At 41.0% G+C, this 14,856-nt stretch overlaps 1 protein-coding gene across 1 annotated transcript in view; it reads right to left on the bottom strand.

The window, feature by feature from the left end:
* Positions 1-588: 588 nt before the first annotated feature.
* Positions 589-14,856, bottom strand: part of TXNRD1 (thioredoxin reductase 1) — a 116,614-nt gene continuing 102,346 nt past the window's right edge. The window contains 2 exon segments of the mRNA NM_001256419.1: positions 589-2,489; positions 12,228-12,362. Of these exon segments, the coding sequence (NP_001243348.1) occupies positions 2,421-2,489; positions 12,228-12,362 (204 nt within the window). The 3' untranslated portion in view covers positions 589-2,420.

Genomic DNA, 14,856 nt, shown 5'->3' with positions numbered 1-14,856 from the left:
AGGTTTTTGGTAAAGATTACATAAAAGAGGAGTTTCAGCTGGGTGCAGTGGTTCACGCCTGTAATCCCAGAACTTTGGGTGGCTGAGGCGGGTAGATCACGAGGTCAAGACCAGCCTGGCCAATATGGTGAAACCCTGTCTCTACTAAAAAATACAAAAATTAGCCAGGCATGATGGTGCGCACCTGTAACCCCAGCTACTCAGAAGGCTGAAGCAGGAAAATTGCTTGAACCTGGGAGACAGAGGTTGCAGTGAGCCGAGATTGCACCACTGTACTCCAGCCTGGGAGACAAAGTAAGACCCTCTCAAAAAAAGAGAGGAGTTTCTGCTTAAAAAGTGATACCTAAGAAGATTAAGTGCATGTGAATGTATAATCTGAACATGACAATAAACATTTATTAACCATGTATGTGCCTGATACTGCCAGAAGGTGGGAAATAGCAACAAACCCATCAGTCTCTCTCAAATCAGCATAGCATCATTGGAGCCTACTCAGCAGCTAGCTCTTTAATACACTGTCAGAGATCTATTCAGTACTCTTGCAAGGACTCCCAAAACCATCGTTCAGTAGGAAAGCACACATGTGGATATTATTAATACCTTTTAATGTTTCACATTGTCTTTTTTTTTCTTTCAGAAGATTTGTAACAAAAATACATGGAACTTAGTATATGTTTCAATAAAATAGGTAAATACAGAATCTCAATAAGACACGTCTATAAGGTATAATCCTTCTTGTGGGGATGGAATATTCCACTCCCCTAAGAAAAGAGAATCACAACATGATTAGGCCTGACTATTTCATACTGCCTACTAACTTCAGAGACTGGTGGACTTGGAGAAAAAAACAAAAATAAATAAAACTGAATACGGTCAAGTGCCTCAACTGCCCTCTCCTTTCCCCTTTTCCTAGATCTTCATACAGCCAGATGAGATGAGGATGTGAGGCAGAGCCCTGGGGCACAGTCAGGGGCTCTGCTGCTAAACGCCAGGCAGATGCATGGGTTTCCTGGGGTGGCCCAGAAATGCACTTTGAAACAACCACGCAGTGCCATAGCTGACAAATACAGATGGGGGCAGGAATGAAAAAGAAGCTACAAGAACTGCTGGCAGGAAGCCTGATGTCCACAGCACGTATTCAACTCAACTTACACAGTGAAAAAAGACAGCTGAAATAGAATCCTGAGCCAGTTCATTGACAAACACGTAACATTTGAGGCATCTATACCTCTTTATAATAATGCAAATTGGAATGCTAACAAAGCATAAACACTTCTGCAACAATTCCATTAGGCACAGTTGTTCATTCAACAGAAAAAGTCAAAACCACTTGGTTTTGAAATGAAAATCCTTCACATCCACCTGTGTTCAAAATAGTAATAACTTATGATATTAATAACTTCCTTTAAAAAGCAATTACCACAAAAGATTTAAATCATAAGCATGAAAAGACTCATTTTCCTACTAATGTAGTCTTAGAGTTACCTAACGCCATTATATTTTGTGTTTTTAACATAAAGCTAAAACTACCAGAAACACTTTTAAACAAGTTGTGTGTTTTCCACTGCAAATGATCTCAGCTTGCTTAGACCAACACACAGTAAACTAAAGAGAAAGATATGTACTGTTACTCCCCCATTGCTGGTGTATGTCTGCCCCCATGACAAATAACGGCAAGAATCATATTATACTACCAAATGTCAGCCAATGGCTGGCCAGGTAGCCACTTCCCTTCCTAAACAGACCTTAAAACAATAATCATCCGTGATGTAGCAAATGAGCAAATTTGGCTAGAGTCGATCGAAGATGTACTCGGTTTGGACATATATTAGAGAAGAAACTGCTGAGCACGTCAGTAAAGAATAATCCATTTCAGCTGCAGGACAGTGCTCTTTCCTGGGACAAGCCTGCATTGCCTCCAAGGGAGCCAAACTATCCCTTCCATGCAACACGAGTATTCCATGGATACTCTGGCCATGACTTGCTTTTGGACAAAAATCAACTGCTAACGTTTTTCATCTCTAATATCATTAACACCATAGAGAAGAAAACCAACATTAGAAAACTCGACAATGAGAATAAGAAAATCCACAAAGAAAAAAGGTCATGCTGAAACTGATTTGACAGTTGTTCCATCACTGTCTACCACATGGGCTTGAGACTGGTGACTTCATGGATGCATCCTTAAGATGTCCTGCCAAATGTCAGCTTCAAGTCTGTCATAGTGACCCCAGTGTGACGCTGCCTGCCTTACATTCACCAACTCCTATCCAAGAGATCCAAGGGGGCCTTGGGCGGTGGTAAGCACAGGATATGTGGGTGCCGAGAGCCCAAGAACCTTCTAGAAAACTCCGCCTTGGATTTGGACACAGAAACGAGCCAGTGGTTTGGAGTCTTGGCAACAGCATCTACACTGGGGCTTAACCTCAGCAGCCAGCCTGCAGGATGCTTGCCCCAGAGCGTTTGGTCACAGATAGTGTTGTGAATACCTGCAGGGGAAGAGAAAGCACAACATCTTCAGATGCCTGAGCAGATGAGGTAACGGAACAGTTCAGATAACATCATATGCATTAAAACCGACTACCAAAATGCGTAAAACAAGAATAGTAGTATGATCAAGGATATTTCTATTTCTCCAGAGAATAAAAGGGAGAAGATATTTAAAACCAAGGTGAAAGAGGAAAAAAAATTTAGGTTTTATCTGTTGAAGAATTTTGTTAGCATGAGGATGATTAAAACAAATAAGGTACCCCCAGTTGTTTGTCAACCCTCTAAAAGAAATTCACCATGAAATATTTTGGATGTAAAGAAGGGTATAAAGTGCATTATTACAAACACCCATGTGCCCAGTTAGTCCAGACCCTGATGGCCTTCTCCTTCTCCTCCTTTCCCTCCACCTAATTGGTGCTTATCATTCTTATGCATTTCTTCTTGCATTTCTCCTGTGGTTTTTAAGAAGCTTTACTTACAAATGGCAAGAAGATGTAGATTCTTCTGTTACCCTGCTTTTTTGTATCCCACACGGATACAAATAGCTAATTCTTCCATTTTTTACACTGCATTGAGTTCGATCACTATAGTTAGAACAACACATACAGCCTAGCATATATAGTGTATACTGTAGTATTCAATTATTTAACTAGTGAATATGAATCACACATTCGGGCTCCTTCTGTTGGCCATCCAAGCTGTTGCCAAAATGCTCTTTGCAATACGATGCTAGGACATTCCAGTGCATCTCCTTGCAGACAGAGCTGAATGAAGTACAATTGCTGGGTCAGGGGGCAGGTGAAACTTTGGCTTGACTGGATTTCCCAGGTGTCTGCATCAACTTGTACTCTTATTTGCAGTGACTAACAAGCCCTTGTTTCATATCCTTGCAAACATTTAATGGTTGTGGACTCAACAGTTTTAGACAATTTTTACTTGTTACTGCTCAAGATTGCCTATACATAAAACAAAAATACATGGCCGGCCACAGTGGCTCACACCTGTAATCCCAGCACTTTGGGAGGCTGAAGTGGGTAGATCATGAGGTCAGGAGTTTGAGACCAGCCTGGGCAACATGGTAAAACCCTCATCTCTACTAAAAATACAAAAATTAGCCAGGCATGGTGGTGCACACCTGTAATCCAAGCTACTCAGGAGGCTGAGGCAAGAGAATTGCTTGAACCCAGGAGGTGGAGGTTGCAGTGAGCCAAGATTGCGCCACTGCACTCCAGCCTGGGCGACAGAGCAAGACTTTGTCTCAAAAAAACAAAAACAACTTTTGAATAAGTGGGAAGACAGTTTTGTGTAAGAAAGGAACAATACTGAGAAGTTTTTATTCTGTTTTAGCCTCAGAGAGTAACAAAGTCTTTACTTCTCAAAAAATCCAGACCAAGTACTAATGGCCAGTATCGTAAAAAATTTTTTTTAAATACAAATGCATTAGAAGTATTTGGATAATTCATATCCCAAAAAAAAATCATTACAAGAAGAGGCTCATCACTGTTAACAAAGATACACTAAAATCCTTGAAATAGTTACCTTATTTTTTTTTATTTTTTTTTTTGGAGACAGAGTCTTACTCTGTCACCCAGGCTGGAATGCAGTGGCACAATCTTGGCTCACTACAACCTCTGCCTCCCAGGTTCAAGTAATTCTCCTCCCTTAGCCTCCCAAGTAGCTGGGATTACAGGCACCTGCCACCACACCCAGATAATTTTTGGTTTTTTAGTAGAGATGGGGTTTCACCATGTTGACCAGGCTGGTCTCGAACTTCTGACCTCAGGTGATCCACCTACCTTAGCCTCCCAAAGTGTTGGGATTACAAGCATGAGCCACAGCGCACGGCCAGTAGTTATCCTTCTTATACTCACTATAGAAAAAACATTACACTGAATTTTGCAACATTTTATTAGCACTCTTATATGCAATGCTGGCGACACATTGTAAACTAGTACAACTTTTTTGGAAAGGCAATAAAATTCCTTTGTTTAAAAAAATGTATAAGTACAGATGAGGACGGGGAAATAATACATGATAATAAAAATAGCTGTGTTAGAGTTGGGTATTATGGGCAATTCAAACATGCTTTCTTTTCCATTTTTATAATGAGGAAATAAATAAAGAGCCAAAGAATACATCTAAACAAATTCCAGGCTTATCAATGTGCAAGCCTGGGTTCTAGTTCTCAGAAACTGATTTAGAAATAGAACTTGTAGGAGATTTGGATACAAAACTAAACCCACCAAAATGAGCTCTCATCTGTTTTTTCTTATATTGATGTTGTTCTTATGTTTAAAAGATGGTGGAAGCCAAACTGCCATTGTTGATCAGTCTAAGTAAAAAAACTGGCTGGGCGCCGTGGCTCATGCCTGCAATCCCAGCACTTTGGGAGGCTGAGGCAGGAAGACCGCTTGAGACCAGCAGTTTGAGACCAGCCTGGGTAACATAGTGCAAACCTGTTTCTAAAAAATATGTATATATATAAATTAGCTGGGAACAGTGGCATGCGCCTGTAGTCCCAGCAACTCAGGAGACTGAGGTGGGAACACTGCCTGAGCTTGAAAGGTCAAGGCTGCAGTGAGCTGAGATCACACCACTGCACTCCAGCCTGGATGACAGACAGAGACCCTGTCTCAAATAAATGAAAAAAAACTGCTGGGGTCAGTTTTGACAGATTTCATTCATACACAACCGTTTTAGAATTTTTATAAGAAGGGGCAGCCTTCATGCCCTTCCATCCCAACACACAGGACTCGTACAAAGGTCAGGGCTGCTGGAGGCTTTCACCTCACATACTCGTATCTTGCCCCAACACTTTCAGCCGCAGAAGGCTCCCGCACTTTAGAGTGGGATTATACTGACTGTTTTAAAAAAAAAAAAGGCACCCAAACTTTTAATATTTGACACCAAAAGTCTTTTCAAATGCTTTCCTCTTGAACTACTACCCTAATCTGATCACTATAAACTCTGTTTCAAAACATCACTATGGACCCTATAAATACGTACAATTATGTGTCAGTTAAAAGTAAATTTTTTTAATGCCTGTAACTAGGAGTTTAAAGCCTTTAGTTTTTCAAAATCCAGTATCAAAGCAAGTTGTTCCTTTACAAGTAAACTTGATTAGTTGAAATCACTACTGAAAATTATGTGTAATCCATTTCCTACTCAATGACTATAGCTCAGGTGTTCAGAATAAATGACCACCACCCCATCTCGCAATGAGTAAGACAAAATCATGACTAATGCCCCAGGTGCTCAGAATCCTTCGGTCAAAACAAGAGTAGCCTCTCCTCTTACAGCAATTCCAGAATTCCAGTAATTCCCTTTGGAAATTAATAAGGAATTAATAAGGAATTTTTCAACTTTTTAAGCAATTGCTCCTCAGAGCCAAAGATTGCTCTCAATTGCCCAGGATTTTTATCAAAGTGGTACGGAGGAGTTCATTCAATGAGTCATTGTGCCAGCCTATCACAGCTGGCCTTGGAGCTGTGGCTATTTTTTGAGGACTCAGTTTAAAGCAGTCTCGGGACTGGTTTAAAAATTACTATCATTTCTAATTCATCCACTGGACTCACACTTGTGAAATTCACTGACAATATACTGGGGAAATAAAATTTTAAAAGGCATGTAAAATTAAAACACCATTTTTTATTATTAGAACAGTCACAAACTGATGTTAAAGTTTCTCAACTTTCTTCTTCGTTTCTATCCTTCTCTCATTATAGACTACTAACAAACATTCTGTGGACCACATTTGAACAGCATATCCTACAGGATATGTCTGGACAATACAAACAGTGGGTCCAGTAGCAAATCCAATTACTAAGTCAAAACTCAGCATTTAGCAAAGAAAAGAGTTCCTCCTATGAACCCCTAATGCCAAGTTTCACTCTTCCTAGATAAAGAAGCTTTAAAAAAAACCAACTTTCTTGGGATAAATGCCCAGTAAGTAGTGGGATTGCTGGATCACATGGCAGCTCTATTTGTAGATTTTTGAGGAACCTCCATACTGTTGTCCATAGTGGCTGTACTAGCTTACTCACAGAGGTAGAGAGATTACTAGAGGCTAGGATGAGTTGGGAGAAGGAGATAGGGAGAGATTTGTTAAAGAATATAAAATCACAGCTAGATAGGAGAAATGTGTTCTACAGCACTTTAGAATAACCGTAGTTAACAATAAAGCATACTTTCAAAGAGCTAGAAGAAAGGATATGGAATGTTCTCAACACAAAGAAATAATGTTTGAGATGATAGATATGCTAATTACCCTAATCTGATCACTATAAACTGTTTCAAACCATCACCATGCAACCTATAAACATTTATTCCACATCAATTAAAAATAATTTAAAAATAAAAATAATAATAATTTTTAAAATGTCCATAACTAGGATTTTAAAGCCTTTGGTTTTTCAAAATCCAGTATCAAAGCAAGTAATTCACAACCAGGGTTTAAAAAAAAAAAAAAATCACTGGAGCTTTTTCAAAATATCCATACCTCTCCAACCCCCATTAAAAATACTATCGTGATGACCTTCAGTCCATCCACATCTTCTCTCCTCCCAAGCCACAGCCGCATCTTTCTTCTATAATATCCCAGTGAAAAGAACAGCTAACAGGTGCAGCTCTTCAGCATCTATTAAATACACGAACTCTCCTACACACTTTACAGATTGCATTTTAATCAACCCTATAGTTAGATACTCTCTCATTTTAGATATTCTCTCATTTCATTTTATTTATTTATTTTTGAGACAGTCTCGCTCCAGGCTGGAGTGCAGTAGCACAATCTTGGCTCACTGCAACCTCCACCTCCCAGGTTCAAGAAATTCATGTGCCTCAGTCTCCCAAGTAGCTGGGATTACAGGTTTGCACTACCACACCAGTCATTTTTAGTAGAGACAAGCTTTTGCCACATCGACTAAGCTGGTCTCAAACTCCAGACATCAGGTTATCTGCCCAACTTGGCCTCCCAAAGTGCTGGGATTATAGGTGTTAGCCACCGAGCCAGGCCTTACTTACTTATCCATTGAGATGGAGTCTTGGTCTGTCACCAGGCTGGAGTGCAGTGGTGCAATCTCAGCTCACTGCAACCTCCGCCTCCTGGGACCAAGCAATTCTCCTGCCTCAGTCTCCCAAGTAGCTGGGATTACAGGCGTGCACCACTATGCCCAGGTAATTTTTTTGTATTTTTAGTAGAGACGGGGTTTCACCATGTTGGCCCGGATGGTCTCGATCTCCTGACCTTGTGATCCACCTGCCTCAGCCTGCCAAACTGCTGGGACTGCAGGCGTGAGCTACCATGCCCGGCCTATCTATCTATCTATCTATCTATCTATCTATCTATCTATCTATCTATCTATCTATCTATCTATTTTGAGACAGGGTCTTGCTCTATCACCCAGGCTGGAGTGCAATGGTGTGATCTTGGCTCACTGCAACCTCTGCCTCCTGGGTTTAAGATATTCTTGTGCCTCAGCCTCCCAAGTAGCTGGGATTAAAGGCATATGCAACCATGTCCAGCCAATTTTTTGTTATTTGGAGGTGGGGTTTCGCTATGTTGGACAGGCTAGCCTCAAACTCCTGGCTTCAAGTGATCCACTCACCTCAGGCTCCTAAAGTGCTGGGAATATAAAAGTGAGCCACCATGCCTGGCCTCTTATTTTATTAAATGTGGAAACAAAGCTTCTGAAAACCTGGGTGGTATGGCCAGGTCTCACTGAGAGGAATTTGCTGATTAAGATTACAACCCAGGTCTGTGTGTCTCCACTATGTTCATGTTGCCACCAAGAAATCATTTCCATTTTTAGATTCTATGGCACATATGGCAGGACAGTCTGTGGAAATACACCACAGTGTGGTGCGTTGGGGTTCTGGACAGCCTGTCTGGGTTTGAATCCCAGCTTTGCCATGACCAGGCTGGGTGACCATGGGCATTCACTCAACCTCTTTGTCCTTGGTTTCCTCGTCTGTCAAATAGGTATACTACCCTCACCCACCTTATGAGGTGCTCATAAGGACCAAGTTAGTCAACAGGCAGGGACATAGTACCCAGCACACAGCAGGTCCACATATGCATCAGTGGTCTTGTCATCACTGTCACCTCTTGTGCCTGCTCTTGCTATTACTTCCTATTGCAGGACACAAACCTGAGTGGTCTTCAGCTCTTCCCTCTTCACATTCCTGGTTCAGGGGGCAGGTACTATCAACTCTACCCTCAAATACAACAGTGTTGCTCCATTTCCACTGCCACCACCTCAGGCCACTATCATCTCCTCTTGTCCACCTCAATAGCCACATAACTGGATCTGCCATTCCACTTGCCCGCTCTGTCCAGCTTCCATGGTGCAGCTGGAGGAATGTTTCTGAACAGTGTATCTGAACATGTTACTCCCTGCTTTAGATCTTTTGGCTGAATCACAATGCCCCAAAGGCAGTCAAAATATCCTTCCTTAGTTTACAAGACCATCACTTACTCACCTATTTATCCAGTGCATACATACATATATATTTAACTCTCTAGGCTCTTTAAGCTATGGCAATATTGAGGGTCTTCTTCGGTTCCTTGAATGAGCCATCTGCTTTCCCACCCAGGCCTTTTATACAGTGTTCTCTCACTAGATAACACCCACACATTCTTCTAGTCTTAGCTAAGAAACCCCTCCAGAATCATCCTGCCCCAACATCCTATGATATTGTGATATAATGAGAAATATGTACTTCGTCTTCCATCCCGTCCCGGTTTCTGGCATGGGCACTTCTAAAGCCCTTGGAATTTCCTGAGTGACACTAGTGAGATGAGCATCTTTTGCTATTCATAATGAGCCTCTTTCAACCACACCTGACTTTATGCTAATGATGTGACTTTTGGTGGGGCCCTAGATAGCTTCAGGATGGTGGCTGGTTGCCAGAGGAACCAACCATGTCATCAGAGGTAGAATTTTTAGCCCCAATTCTGACCCCCTGCATCTGGGGAGAGAGCAGGAGAATTGGGTTAATTACTAATGGTCAATTATTAATCAAGCGTGCCTACATAATGGGACCTCTAAAAACACCCCTAAATGAGAGGTTTAGAGAACTTCCATGTTGGTGAATATCGAGCTGCTAGGAAGGTGCCACACCTAAAGAGGCCATGGAAGCTCTGTCATCCCCCACCTCCCCACAACCACCTTGCCCTGTATAACTCTTCCATTTGTCTGTTACTGAGTTGCAACCTTTATAATAAACAAGTAAATATAAGTAAAGTTTATTCCTGAGTTCCGTAAGCCATGCTAGCAATTTATTGTGGGAAATCCATGATTTCATAGCTGATAGGTCAGAAGTATAGGAGGCCATCCTGAGACTAGCCTCTGCAATGGAGGCAGGCTTACGGGACTGAGCCCTTGTAGGATCTGATGCTAACTAGAGGCAACTGATAGCAGAATTGAGTTATGTTATAGGACACCCAGCTGGTGTCTGGAAAGCTGGAGAATTGGTTGTTCATGTGAGCAAAACCCCCACACATCTGGGGTCAGAAGTGCTCTGTGAGTAAAAACAGGTCAGAGGAATCCCTGAGCCAAAGACCACAAAGGTGGCAACCCAGTGCCTCCAGCACTTTATACCTACCCCAATCCTAGGATGCATCAGATGGAATTGTTACCGGCACATCACGCAGCTGCCTCCTCTGCTTATCCCAAATCCCTGCTGTGTCCTCCATGCCCAGCATGGCGCTGTGCACACAGCTTGACAAGTGTGTTCACAGAGTGCAATTTCACCCAATTTTTTATCTTGTTAATCAGCCAACAGCTTGGGAAAAATAAAATACCAGAGTCCTATCAAAGCACCAGAACATTCAGCCCCTAAGAGGACCAACAGATGGAGATGCACAACCCTGATGTGCCTGGCATACCAAGAAGAACAGGCCTTTGGCTGACCTCTGCACAGCCATGGACTTCAGGAGACACCCTGCATCCTTACAGCATCCTTCTGCCCAGCTGGCAGTTACCCTGCCAGATGCTGCTGCTGGATCACAGCACAACAGCCTCCTGAGGGGGTCAGAGGCCAATACACAGCAGTCTTTCTTTCAACATGCCCAGCTGAATTCTGACAAAAAATTAGACACTCATATACAAAAGAATAAAATTGTCTTTTCCTTCATCCCTATGAGAAATGGTTATTGAAGCTTGTGAGTATCTTGAAATGGCATCTACATTTTAAAATATACCCACTACTGTGTGTTGAATTGTGTCCCCATAACCTTAAAAGACATGATCAAGTCCTAACCCCCAGTATTTGTGAATTTGGAAATAGGGTCTCTGCAGATGTAATCAAGTGAAAATGAGATCACGTTGGATTAGAGTGGGCCCTAATCCAATAACTGGAGTTTTTTGAAAGAGGGAAATTTGGACACAGACCACAAAGGGGATGAGGCCATGTGAAGAGGGAGGCAGAGATTAAAGTGATATATCTGCAAGCCAAGGAATGCCAAGGAATGCCAGGGACTGCCACTGCTACCAGAAGAGAGAAGAGGCAAGGGAGGATTCTTCCCTAGTGCCTCTGGAGGGAGCTTGGCCCTGCTGACATCTAGAGTTTGAACTTCTAGTCTCCAGAACAGAGAGAGAGTAGATGTCTGCTATTTTTAAGCCACCCAGTTTGTGGTACTTTGTTACAACAGCCCTGGGAAACTAAGGTACTCAAGAAAGCAAAGTTAATTGGCTCCTTCCCAACACAGGCAGTTTGAGTCATTCCACTGAATAAAAGATCTACCATACATTAAGGGCATTCATCAAGACTTCAGTTTTTACCTATTTTTTGAAGCTTAATTCTATTTCTCTCACAAAACAGCAGCTTTCTGTAACTGATGCCCTAACCTCTCAACCTGTTAATATTTTAGGCTTATATCCCAGCCAGGTGCATAGAGAAGGATTCTTGATCACAGAGAAGGCAAAGCAAAAGAAAGCTAAAACGTTTTTCCAGGCCTTAAAGCTGACATTCCACATACTCAGCAATGAGCTCAGTTGCACAAGGGCAATCAGGAACAGATACCAACCAGTCATGGAGCTGCTGAGTGAAATCTGGGGTGTGTGTGTGTGTGTGTGTGTGTGCGCGCGCACGCGCGCGCATGCACAAGTACAATGTACAACTTGGAAACCACTCCCAACAACAGATAATCACTGCAATTTTCAACTCCATAGATAAGCTGGCATAGTATGACATGCTTCCTCCCACACCTTCCCAAGTTATCCAATATAAACACATTTTTGGCTTACCATTCCTATACAGTTAGGTATTACAATATTCAACTCACGGATGATCACTGGCAGCGAAGAAACACTGACACCCAGAGGCCTAGATTGGTCAATTTCTATTTCTACTGTCATTTGATCTTTTGAAAGTATCATTTTCAAATCTCATTCATTGATAAGAAAAGCTAAAGAAGCAAACAGTATCATTTAGCCTCAAGACAGCTGTGAAATTGAAGCTCTTCCATCATTAACTGATTGCCATGAAAATAATTTAGATGCTAAATAAAATATTTAAGGCACAGCTCTATAAATCACTCTGATAATTTTTAACACTTAACAACATGACAGAAACCTCCAGTTCACACCATAAGCAATGAATACTGAAAGATGAAAACTCATTTTTAGAGACAAGGCCCTCTTTTGAGGAATCATTATCAAACTCAGGGTCCTCTATCTGCCACTTGTAAGCTGGGTGGTGTGCAATTTTAAACTGCAGAAGTGTAGATAACCCACCTCTGCACAGACAGGGTGAATTCCAATTGTGCTGTCCAGCTGTTTTTTGGTCAGTCCACATTTCAGTGCAGCTGCAAAACCTTGTGTAACTTCTCCAGCATTTGGACCCAGTACGTGAAAGCCCACAACACGTTCCTAAAGTAAAAAAAAATAAAATAATGCAATTAAACTGATTTTTCTCCCCTTCTCTTCCTACACAGACTAGAGCATTTCTCCAGTCTATTCTCTTAAAAATGTCCAGAAACTTTAATGACTGCTGGTAACAGCTATTTAGGCTAAAGACTCCCCAACATGAGCCAATACAGAGAGTATGATGCTCACTTCAATAAGAACAAAGAGACAAGAGACAGCTACAAGAGATTACTCATTTTATGAGGAAAAATACAAAAGGCGAAGATGCTGGCAGGTCTTTAATAACCAAAATGCTCTGGAAAATATCATCAAAGGGCAGGGCATCCTCACATCCTGTATTTGACTGCCTCAGCTCCACACAGACTATCTCCAATAGCTGGGACCCTTAAGGGTAGTCATTCAAATTTAAAAGTCATTTTGACTTGGCACCATAGCTCAAGCCTGTAATCTCAGCACTTTGCAGGGCTGAGGCAGGAGAATCACCTGAAGCCAGGTGTTCAAGACCAGCCTGGCAACACAGGGAGACTCTGTTTCTACAGAAAAAAAATTAAAAAATTAGCTTGGGCATGGTGGCTTACATCTGTAGTCCCAGCTACTTGGCAGGCTGAGGTGGGAGGATTGCTTGAGTCCAGGGGGCCAAGGCTACAATGGGCTGATTATACCACTGCACTCCATCCTGGGTGACAAAGTAAGACCCTGTCTCTAAAAAATAAAATTTAAAAAGTCACTTTAAATAAGGTTTTGAGGATAAATAGTGCAAGATCATTAAAGTCTGAAAACATTTTTGTTTTTTGTTTTGTTTTTAATAGAGATGGGATTTTGCTATGGGGCCTGAGCTGGCCCCATAGCAAAATAAAATTTAAAAAGTCACTTTAAATAAGGTTTTGAGGATAAATAGTGCAAGATCATTAAAGTCTGAAAACATTTTTGTTTTAAAATAAAATTTAAAAAGTCACTTTAAATAAGGTTTTGAGGATAAATAGTGCAAGATCATTAAAGTCTGAAAACATTTTTGTTTTTTGTTTTGTTTTTAATAGAGATGGGATTTTGCTATGGGGCCTGAGCTGGCCCCAAATTTGTGAGCTGAAACAGTTCACCCACCTCGGCCTCCCAAAGTGCTGCAATTACAGGTGTTTCTACCACTGTGCCTAGCAAAGTCTGAAAACATTTTTGAAAGCAAAAGAAAAATGTCTGGTATTCTAAAATACCTGTGTAGAAATTCTTTTGGATAAATTCGAAATCTCAAACTCTGGCTACCTCTGCCAAAAGCAGAGAAATCTGATGTACTCAACTGTTCAGCTGAGATTTTCAGTGGGGACTCTGGCTAGACTAGACTATCTAGTCCAATCTCATCATAACAAATGAGGCAACTCAAGCTGTGGGGTGCAGAACTTGTCTAAGATTCTGTCACTCCCTGGGAACAATCAGGAGGTTGTTCTGCTAACAAAGGACTGTAATATACTGTATATTGTACTCTTACCCATATTCACCCTGACAATTTCGCGTTTAGGGTATGAATAAAGTATAATCTGTAGGAGGAACTACTAAAAACCACTTAAAATACATTTACATGTAATAATGTGAAAAGGCTCTAAAAATATGAGATTATAAAAAAGTTACAGAACTCTATATAATGAGGATGCCACCTTCAATTAAACCACAAACACTGTATAATGTTTATGCATTCATAAATAGGTGGCAAACAGAAGAACATAAGTATGAGAGACCCTTTGCATTAAGTTTTGCCTCTCAGGGAGTGAAGGAAGACGGAAGACTGCACAGGAATAATAGTTAATAGTATGGTATCTCCATTGTGTGAGAATGAATGTACAGAACTGCCCTTACCTAGGGAAATGATTTGAGTACCATTACTTAACTGCCAAGTGCTTCAGTTTCCTCATCTAAAAAAAGGGAAAACAATAGCACATACCTACCTCACAGGCTTGTAGACTTCTATAGTGCCTGGTACATAGTGCTCAAAAATATAAGCTGTTATAAACTGCATATGTGATTGTTTCTCTCATAAGAAAAAAGCTCTGAAGCAAATACGGCAAAATGTTAACATTCGTTGACTTTGGATGGTGAGTACTTTCCTCATCTTTATTATATTTTAAATATTTTATGTTAAAAAAAATAGCAGAAAACAAACGCCAGAAGACAATAAACATTGTAAGTACAATTTGGAATCAAGGACATTTAGACATTGAAGTCAAGTGACTGACTCAAAATGAATAAAGCACGCCCGTGGAACAGCCAAGTTCTACAAGCTTTTGCCTCAGATAGCTCATGACAAAAGAGCAGTAACAAATATTCATCTTCTCTATTACTATCTGTATCTATGAAAATAACTGAAAACACTGTCACTCTACTTAGGACCTCAACTACTGGCAGGTTTATTGATAGTAAAATTATTTTTCACATTATACTAGCAATGTCATTTGAACAAATTGAAACATTGGAAAAAGAACAAAATATATATGGTTAAAATGGATTTGCT

The sequence above is a fragment of the Callithrix jacchus genome, chromosome 9 (assembly GCF_049354715.1).
Source record: "Callithrix jacchus isolate 240 chromosome 9, calJac240_pri, whole genome shotgun sequence".
Lineage (NCBI taxonomy): Eukaryota > Metazoa > Chordata > Mammalia > Primates > Cebidae > Callithrix > Callithrix jacchus.
Note: the sequence above shows the minus strand (reverse complement) of the source record. Positions and strands in the feature narration are given on the sequence as shown.